Source organism: Sinocyclocheilus rhinocerous, unplaced genomic scaffold (assembly GCF_001515625.1).
Source record: "Sinocyclocheilus rhinocerous isolate Xijiao unplaced genomic scaffold, SAMN03320098_v1.1 scaffold1376, whole genome shotgun sequence".
NCBI classification, from domain to species: domain Eukaryota; kingdom Metazoa; phylum Chordata; class Actinopteri; order Cypriniformes; family Cyprinidae; genus Sinocyclocheilus; species Sinocyclocheilus rhinocerous.
The window spans coordinates 728,470-739,027 of record NW_015646354.1 but is presented as its reverse complement, the minus strand read 5'-3'; the positions used below and the strand labels follow the sequence as shown (position 1 = coordinate 739,027).

At 38.1% G+C, this 10,558-nt stretch overlaps 1 protein-coding gene across 1 annotated transcript in view; it reads left to right on the top strand.

Moving 5' to 3' along the window:
* Positions 1 to 7,534, top strand: part of LOC107707535 (N-acetyl-beta-glucosaminyl-glycoprotein 4-beta-N-acetylgalactosaminyltransferase 1-like) — a 129,976-nt gene extending 122,442 nt beyond the window's left edge. The window contains exon 7 of the mRNA XM_016511594.1: positions 7,463 to 7,534. Within this exon, the coding sequence (XP_016367080.1) occupies positions 7,463 to 7,534 (72 nt within the window). The remainder of the gene's footprint in view (positions 1 to 7,462) is intronic.
* The last annotated feature ends 3,024 nt before the right edge of the window (positions 7,535 to 10,558 follow it).

Here is a 10,558-nt window from a genome sequence, read left to right as displayed (position 1 = left end):
TAAATATAATGTAAGTAAAATACTTAAATATATTTTGTATATTATGTAGTTTATATTACTTGCCCATGAACCTGTATTCAATTTTATAGGTTTTAAAGAATAAATATCATTCAGCACTCCTTTCATTAGTCACTGAATAACAGATTCCAGAGTCAGCAGTGGTTATTTCCTCAAATGGAGGACCTTGCTGTTACTGCATGGTGGATTTCATTTAGATTTATTCCCCAGAGGTCTCAGTACTTAGAAGTGAAGATTTGTATGATGTGAGGGAGCATTGGCTTTGTAAAACACAATTAGCGCCTCAGCCAGAAGCCTGTGAGAGTGCACAGGGAATGTGTGGTTTACTGGTGTATCGATTACGTCTGGCTCAGACAGGGCTTGGCGCTCGCCAGCCAAGGACTCGATACCCTGTCACAGAGACGTCTGATCGATTGAAACGCCGAGGCTCGGAGGCGTCTCTTCGTCTAAGAAAAGAATTGCAGCCTGTCCGGAATTCCGAGCGACTCCTTACGGAAGCGACAGACCTTTTCCAGTCACCTGTAGATGGGGAAATCCATCCAAGCTGGAGAAACAGAGAAACTCATTGTGTCTGTTTCCGTAAATATAGATGCTCAAATGTTTCGAGATTCGTCTGAAGGTTAATTTAGCGAAGATTCATTTCAATTTTGAGGTGACGACTTGACAAATAGGGAATGAAGTGGCAGCAAAAGAGCTGAGAGGGAAGATAGACACGAAGAAGAAAGAGCAATATCTTGCTTCAGTATAATAGAGGTGTGACTCCATTGCTCCCGTATTTTCTCTCTTTACCCCCTTTCCATTTATTCAAGATTCCAGGGTCGCAGAAATGAGTTTCTTCAATGTAATTCTGTGTTTGGGGAACGTTCGCATGGCTCAAAAATAGACAGAAGAGCATAAAGGAGAGAGGAGCAGTGGGGTAACGCCAACAGAAATACCTCAGACTCCTCTGAAAGATGAAAAATACAGCTGCCAGGTTATGCAAGGGATAGTTCACACAAAAATGAAATTTTGCCATCATTTACACTTTATTGTTCCAATCCTGTATGGCTTTCTTTACTTTCAGCGGTACAAAAAAATGTACCGTGTCCAAGATGATAAATATCTTACACTGAAAAAGACGCAGAGGGGCTGTCAGTCTCCAGAAATGACAAAAACGGCTCCAGAAGTGCCACTATCACTATATTCCAAGTCTTCTGAGAGTGAACAAAAGCTTTGTGTGAGAAAGAGACTGACCTTTGAATAATTAGTTAAAAATCCACCTCACTGAGACCATGTCGATAAATGGTCATAAACATACGATAAATGGTACATTTTCCACAAGTTTTGTCCTCTTAACATGGAAAAGATACGTTTATTGTGTGTCGCGACTTGTCTTGTTAGGACACGTTTTAGCGAGGGGAAGATTTTTCGAACCAGCCGTCATGGCGATGCACAAAAAGCAACAGTCGACTCTATTTTGGAACATACAAATTGCTTTTCTAGAGTCATATTACATTGTGTCTGGTTAGGAAACATGATAAAACTCTACATCTTTACAAACAATTGAATATAATGCACCATGGCAAGCAGTGTTGGGGAAAGTTACTTTTAAAAGTAATGCATTACAATATTGCATTACTCCATAAAAAGTAACAAATTGTTTTGTGTTAGTAACTAATAGTTTTGCGTTACTTTTTGTCAGCCAAAAGTTATATTTTTGGCAACTGTAAGGGCCCTTTCACACCAAAAGTGAAATGAATAAGCCTCAGGCTGACAGTAGTGCCTCTGCACTTACTCCCAATTTCTCTTAACATGGGAACAGGAGAGGTGTCAGTGAATAATTCGGAAAACAAAGTAACTTAAGTTATTTGTTTGAAAATTTAACTCAGATATTTTGATGTAAATTTAAAAGTAATGCGTTACTTTACTAGTTACTTGAAAAAGTAATCTGATTACGTTACTTGTAATGCATTACACCCAACACTGATGGCAACAACGACAACAACAGCATTGGTTCATCTGTCTTGTGATTGATTGTTCCTTGATGTGCCATATTTCAATATATAAACATTTTCACAAGTATTTGTCCTCTTAACATAGAAAACATGGATTAACATGAAAAATATATGTTTATTGCGTGTCGCGGCACATCTGGTTAGAAGGAGGGGAGAGATTTTTCTAACTAGCCGTGATGACGAAACGCAACAAGCAACAGTTGTTTCGATGTTTGGAACAATTGATTCGGTATCATGTACCTTGATTTGGCTATGATTTGTGATTGATTTTGTTGCGTTTTGTACCTGTCGCATCTGGTGAGAACAGACATATCGATTGTCACCAGAGTTGTATCACATCGTATTTGGTTAGGAAACGGTGTAAAACTACTAATCTTTACGAACATTTCACGATAAGTTGCTTGTCATGTGATAGATTTTTGCTTGATGCAACATATTTGAATGTAGTAAACATGTCCTAAGGGAACATTTTAATTTTTCGCAATTATAACTCGAGCAAGTTTTCAAGTCCTGATTATAACGTTAGCTACTAAGACAAAGAACAGCAGCATTTTCATTGTTTTGATCTATACAGTGAAAGTCAGTGAAGTCCAAACATTCTTCAAAATACCTTATTTTGTGTTCTGCATAAGAAAGAACATCATGCAGGTTTAGAATGACACAAGGGAGTGAAGGTCTTCCAGAATTAAGTTTTTTTGGGTGAACTATCCCTTTAAGAGTTTCACCCGATGGACAATAAAACAAGCATACAAAATCCCATAGACATACACTGAAAGGATGACTCCATCCATATCTGGAGACTACGAGTAGACTCTTTTGACTCATAACACATAAAACACCCTGAATACCCGATTATAAACTACACAACAATGCCCTGTAGCCAAAAAAAAATTCCATAAGCACCATTCACATTTTTCCCTTTAGAGGGTGGATGTTCTGTGGAGCTCATGCAGAAAATGAGTCATCAGTGTAAATATAAATCTTCTAGCTTTAAAGCATTATGGGTATCCCTCCCACTGTTTTGAATGGAAACGGTACTAGAGTGGAATAATCATGTGTCCATCTCATTTTTAATGTTCTTATGTCTCCTTTGATGCATCTTTTCATTTGCAAAACATCTGTGAAAAGAAGTGTGCTTAATTGTATTGAATGTGCACTTGTAGTGTACTTCAGATCTTAAAAGTCTGTTTTTAAGAAACTACTTTCAGATCATTTTAATGAAAAAAAAACATTTGAGTGTACATCTTTTCATTTGCAAAACATCTGTGAAAAGAAGTGTGCTTAATTGTATTGAATGTGCACTTGTAGTGTACTTCAGATCTTAAAAGTCTGTTTTTAAGAAACTACTTTCAGATCATTTTAATGAAAAAAACCATTTGAGTGTTCTTATAGAGTTCAGTTTTTAACAGTTTTTTAACCCACTTGAGTAGATTTTGAAAAAGAGCATGTTGTGATAATGTCAAATTAAACATTTTACTGTAAAGAACATTTTAAATCATGTTTTAATAATTTTTGTTGTACTTTAAAGAAGTATAATTATTTTGACATGTTAAAGGGATAGTTCACCCAAAAATGAAAATTCTGTCATTAATTACTCACCCTCATGTCATTCCAAACCCGTAAGACCGTTCATCCTCGGAACACAAATTAAGATATTTTTGTTGCATTCCGAGAGCTCTCTTACCCTCCATAGACAGCAAGGATCCTATTTTCCTACAACAAGGACATTTTGAAGAGTATCACATACGTAAACACACAGCCAGATCATTTCCATAATGACCAGCGCAGTCTACCAAGAGCAGCGCAAATTAGTGCCTGCTTTAAGACATTTTTTTAGGGCGTTGAATAATGGCACAAATATCAGTAATTTGACGAGCACAAACATTAGTAAATCGCATTGCGTGATACATTTTAATACTCTCCTCCCATAAATTTTGCGTCTGAAAGGGAAACTCCTACAAATGCATATTCAATAAGTTCAGGTGCAAAAATAACTGTGTCCACACCTTTTCAGCGCTAATTCTTCACTGTGCGTCTTAAGTAAATCCTGACAGGACTATTTTAACGCCAAAAGACAGTTTGCGCTTGCGCAAGCTGTTAGTAAATCTGGCCCTATAGCACATGTAAAGTACTTGATTATAATTTGAGCAGTAGTGTCTTATACAGTATTACATTTAAAGTTAATATGTATTTTAAATGTACTAAATTGCAAGTTCATCATTACAAATATATTTAAATACATGACCAGTGTTGCGGGCAACACATTACAAGTAACGTCTCGGTTACGTATGTAACCCTTGTTCCCTGAGGGAGGGAACGGAGATGTTACGTCGACTGACGTTAGGGGTCTCACTCGGGAGCCCCAATCACCTCTGAGATTTAGAAGAAAGGGCCAATGAGAATTGGTGAGTGGAATTTGCATGCCAAGCCACTCCCCCGTACATACGGGTATATAAGATGGCGGCGTGCATCCACTCATTCAGGTTTGTGCTGAGGAGCCGAGACGCATCCCAGCATTCAGCACAGTTTGAGGTTGTGGCATGAGGGATGTAACGTCTCCGTTCCCTCCCTCAGGAAACAAGGGTTACATACGTAACCGAGACGTTCCCTTTCAGTCAGTCACATTCGATGTTACGTTGGCCGACGTTAGGGGTCCGTATGGAAAATGCCACAACCCGAACCGTGTTACGTAATTTGCAAATGCAAATGTTGACAGGCAAGTGTGGAGGGGGACAGCCTCCGCTCCAAAGCACCACACCACAACCGAGCATCTCTGAGGGTCCTCTCTGCAGGAGGAACACCACTCAACGAATAGACCCCACTTCAATGCATAGGCCTGCCTCGTAGAGGGGGCTCTAGCTTGAGTGATAGTATCTATCATGGCCTGAGAAATGCCAGAGAGGTCTACCACGTCCCATTCAGAAGCCAGATGTGCAGGTTCCATAGATCGGGTCGCGGGTGCCAGATCGTGGAAAGAAGGTCCTTCCTCAGGGGAACCCTCCAGGGAGGGGCTGTCGCGAGAAGCATGAGGTCGGCAAACCAGGTGCCGGTGGGCCAAAACGGCACAACCAACAGGACCTGCTCCTCGTCCTCCCTGATCCTGCACAGGGTCTGTGCAAGGAGGCTCACTGGGGGGAAGGCATACTTGCGTAAACCCTGGGGCCAGCGCATCCATGCCGAGGGGAGCCTCGGTCAGGGAACAAAACAGTCGGCAGTGGGAGGACTCTTGGTAAGCGAACAGGTCCACCTGGGCTTCCCCGAATCGACTCCAATTAAGCTGAACCACCTGAGGATGGAGACTCCATTCTCCGGGGAGGGTAAGCTGTCGTGAGAGCGCATCCGCTGCACGATTGAGCTCTCCCGGAACATGAACGGCACGCAGCGATTTGAGCCGAGTCTGACTCCAGAGGAGGAGATGGCGGGCGAGTTGCAACATGCAACGGGAGCGTACACCGCCATGGTGGTTCATATATGCCATTGTCACTGTGTTGTCAGTTCAGACAAGTACATGCTTGCCCTGCAGCAATGGTCAAAACCGGACCACTGAGGAGTCAGTTTGCCATTAAAAGGCTTCATTGTACTGCAAAACTTCTTCCACAAGATTGAGCATTTATTGAAAGCATGATGTGTACCTCCACTCCACCTGTGCATATTTTTAAAAAAGGTGATGTAGGTGATGTTTGATATATAAATAAATATATGCAGTATATATATATATATATATATATAAAAATTTTAATTATGAAAATATTTTCTGCAGTTCTCCAGCTGTGATCCTTTGGCCACTCACACTAGCCTCCTCGCCTTGCTTTAAGATAATATAGACACACTTCCAGGCAGATTTGTAACATTTTTTTGTTGATGCGAACTTCTCAATTATTTCCCTGATGGTGGAACTGGTCATTTTCAATGCTTTAGATATTTTCTTGCAGCCACTTTCTAATTTGTGAAGCTCAATAATCATTTGCTGCACATCAGAAATATATTCTTTGGATTTACTACTTGTGATGGATGATTACGGGAATTTGGCCTCTGTGTTTCTCATATTTATACAGTAGTCCTGTGAAACAGAAAGCCATGGCTGCATAATTTCATGTTTGTAGTCACTCTGGTGTGCTGAAAATTGTAAACATGACTGGGGATATACTTTAGAGATATTTTACTCATAAGAATTTCTAGGGATACCAGTAATTGTGGTCATTATTAGAGAAAAACATTTATTTCATAATGTGATTTTTTCCCCCCACTTTTGAAAGATCAAATTGATTAACAATGCAGATTTATTTTCACAGCTTTCTTTGATCATATTTATCAAGGGTGCCAACAATTTTGACCACGATTGTACCACTTGACATTAAATGTAAACTTTTCTTTGAAAAACACACTCTTATATCATTTACCCATATATATATATATATATATATATATATATATATATATATATACCACCCACATTTACACAACTATTTGTTGTTCAGAAGCCTCACCTATACACTCATGGTCAGATAATGAGAAATAAATACATAAAAATACTAAAACAATTATTATGAGTAAAGAAAAAAAAAAGTATATTATTATAAAATTTAAATGAAAAAGGATAATATGAAAGGAATAGTTACTCAAAAATGAATATTTGCTGAAAATCCAAGATGTAGATGAGTTTAGCATTGCATCACTTGCTCACCAATGGATCCTCTGCAGTGAATGGGTGCCGTCAGAATTAGAGTCTAAACAGCTGATAAAAACATCACAATAATCCACAAGTAATCCACACCACTCCAGTCCATCAGTTAACATCTTGTTAAATGAAAAGCTGTGTGGTTGTAAGAAACAAATCCATCAAGACGTTTTAACTTTAAACCATCACTTCCAGCCAAAGTACGAGTCCATAATCCATAATAACGCTTCCCTCCATTGAAAAAGTTAATCTCCTTTTGTCTCTCACATCAAAATCCACCCACATATTTGTTTAGAACTTGATCTGTGCATATTTCCCCTCCTGATTCGGATGAGATGACTTTTTTCACTAATCAATATGAATCCGAGGACTCGTATTTTAGCTGGAAGCAATGCTTTAAATTTAAAATGCTTTATTGATGGATTTGCTTCTTGCAAACACGCAGCTTTTTGTTTCACAAGATGTTAATTGATGGACTGGAGTGGTGTTGGTTACTTGGTGGATAATTGTGATGTTTTTATCAGCTGTTTGGACTCTCGTTCTGACGGCACCCATTCACTGCAATGCTACATTTCTCCAAATCTGTTCCCGTGAACAAACAAACTGTTGGCCTGAGGGTGAGTACATTTTCAGCAGATTTTCATTTTTGAGGGGTGAACTATTCCTTTAAGTAAGAGACGTCTCATTTAGTAGATCATTTTATGTAAACCAAATTACACATTGATTACAACATTAATGATCAAGGAATCCTTTGGTTTGTTCTGTATTTCAGCTGGGATCTGAATGGACCGCACCAGGAGAGTTTACCAAGTTCAGGTCTCAGGTGTCCAAGTCTGTGCAGTAAGTACATACTGTATACACACAGTCACATCTTAGGAATTTATTGCGCTGTGGGAAATTGTATTGTGCAGATTGAGATCATTAATACAGAAATGTGCATGCTGTGTATGTTTGTGTGTATCACTTCCTGTTGTATTGTCCAATCAAGGGCCTCAATTCCTCTTTTTGTAAACGAACCGCCCACACTCATGTCTATTGATGCAGTTATTTTACCCCTGATGGTGTTGATTGGGTTGGTAATTGGAGGAAATTGCTGGCCTTTATCTGATCGGGCATTTAATGATCGCCTTTCTCCGCTCGGCTCAAAGCGCTCACATCATTTACAGCCGTACGACTGCTGTGATTTAAATATCACATCGAAGAAAGAGCAGTGTCGCTTCAAAGATAGGAACACCTTTTCCGCTTCAAATAAGCAGCGCACGAACGGTCGATTAGCATATCGTATTTCTAGTCTTTCCATAAAAAGCCTGTTTCAGCCAGCAAACCGTTTTAATTCAGCACTCTGCACTAATTCTCCATTATTAATGGCTTCAAATGGATCTGCAGGAATTAGCAGTGGGTTTGTTTCCATATGTGTGGCTGTAAAGTGATCCATAGCCTGGCCTTTATCTTGAGTGTATTTAATAATGCATAAACTAATCCGACCTCATTTCGTGAACCTGAGTGTATAGATAGTAACCACCGAGGCACCGTTTTAGATTTGTACTCCAGCAGATAATACGCTGCCTAGATGATTTAAGCCTTTATATTTAGGAATTCCATTTCCATTTGTAAAAGTACAGGATAATAGACATGTGGGCTGCCAGATTGAGGCTGTGTGTAATTTGACAGTCTTGTATAATTCCACCTTGTTGGTACTTGTTTTGTGGCTCTGTGATTATATGGATAATGTAAATGTCTCATATTCTCATATATGAAGCTTATAAATGTACACTAGTATTCAAAAGTTTGGGGTCAATAAGATTTTTGAATCATTTTATTCAGCCAGGATGTGTTAAATGATCATAAGTGATAGTAAAGATGTTTGTAGTGATGCAAAATATTTCTTTCAAATAAATGCAGTTTTTTTTAACGCACAACTCGTCAAATAGTCCTGAAAAAAAGTTAAATAAATAAATAAATGTTAGGCAGCACAATTGTTTTCATCATTGATAATGAGCAGCAAATCAGTATATTAGAATGATTTCTGAAGGATCATGTGACACTGAATACTGGAGTAATGATGCTGAAAATTCAGCTTTGCATCACAGGAATTAATGACATTTTAAAATATATTAAAGCAATAAGCCCCGTGAAGCCGTGGTTTACAGTGAATTTATAACAGCTAAGGGGCGTTGTTAGACACGAAGCGGAGTGCCTAAATCCCCCTTAGCTGTTATAAATTCACTGTAAACCACGGCTTCACGGGGCTTATTGCGTTTATAAAATGGTTATTCCATATACGTAGTAAGGTTTCACAAAATAGAACAGAGCAAATAAAGTGCAATGATATTAATAAAAACAGTATTCTTCCGCCAAACAATGTAGTTCCTCAGAATCAGTTGTGGTTGCAACAAAGTGGTTGCCAAGCAACAGACAAATGTAAACAAAGGTGTATGTTTGTAGAGTAATTTACAACAGCTTCGAACGTGGCTCAACCAATCAGAATCAAGGACCGGAACTCTCTGTTTTATAATTAAATATAAAGCTGTTATTTTGAATTGTAAGAATATTTTCCAGTATTACTGATGTACTGAGTATTTTTGATCTAGTAAATGCAGTCGTGGTGCAAGTGATTTCAAAAGTATAAAAACAATTGTACTGACCCCAAGTTTCGAACAGTACTATATTCAAATATTATTTAAATACTTTTTATGAAAATTAGATATATGCTAATTATTATTTTTAATTATATGTAAGGTATTTTGACACTTAAGCTACACATGATCATATTTGATCAAAATACACAATATCTACATAACTCAATCGAGCTATTCTAATCAAATTTGAATGTGCATTCAAAGAAATGAATGAATCAGATATAAATGAGCACAAATAAATCTTAAACAATTAATTTTATCCCACATTTATTAAGGTGACACAGCAGAAAAGTGGTAGATCTGTATCTGTATTATGGGTTTACCAAATTAAAAACACAGAACAAAATTTGAATGCTGTTTTCTGACACACAGCACACTCACCTGCTCTTGACCGTTGGCAGTGAGTCACTACAGAGCATTTGATTTTTCTGCATTATTCATTTAGTGTACTGCGTGTAAGTGTTTCACCTATTACTGCCCTTGATGTGGGGCTGGATGGAGGAAGTGCCCCCTCAGGAATGACACTATGATCCCAGACCTGCATAGAAACACAGCATTTAACCCTCCTTCTGCACCATCTGAGGTTTTTTTTTTAATGAAGACCACTGAATGGAGATGTTTAGGAAAGTCTACAGAGAGGGCAAGAAAACAGACCAAAGCACTAAACCCATTTTGAGATGATTAAAAGCAAATTTGCCAACATGAAAGCTTTTAATAAACTCGCTGCTAATGTTTGCCATAAGTCCAGGGATTCTTTGTTCATCTCTTGTGATGTGTGCTATGAATTACAAGGCTTATCCATTACTGGTGGATGCTAATAATGTCTTAATTACTTTACTTTTTAATTAAGGAGATCCATAATTAGCCTCAGATTAGATATCAAAGAACAACCCACTTTATTTGATGCATATCAGCCAGTATAATAATATTATCTGCATTGTTTTGTCCATATTTTCACTGCCATCCAAGAAGGTTCACAACAATATCAAAGAAACATGCTGATGTTTCTTATAGTTTCATCTTCATTCAGAACTTCTTGAGGAACTACTTCTTCAATGCTGTTGTGCATTTACCATCCATTGATATAAAAACACACATTCAAAACTTCTTCCCACATCTGGCAATGACTAATTTTAGCATGATATGCCCTTAAGTGAATGAAGCTGTTTAGATGAAGTCGCAAGAAGATAATAGACCTTTAAATTTGCATCCTTGAATTCTGAAGTTCA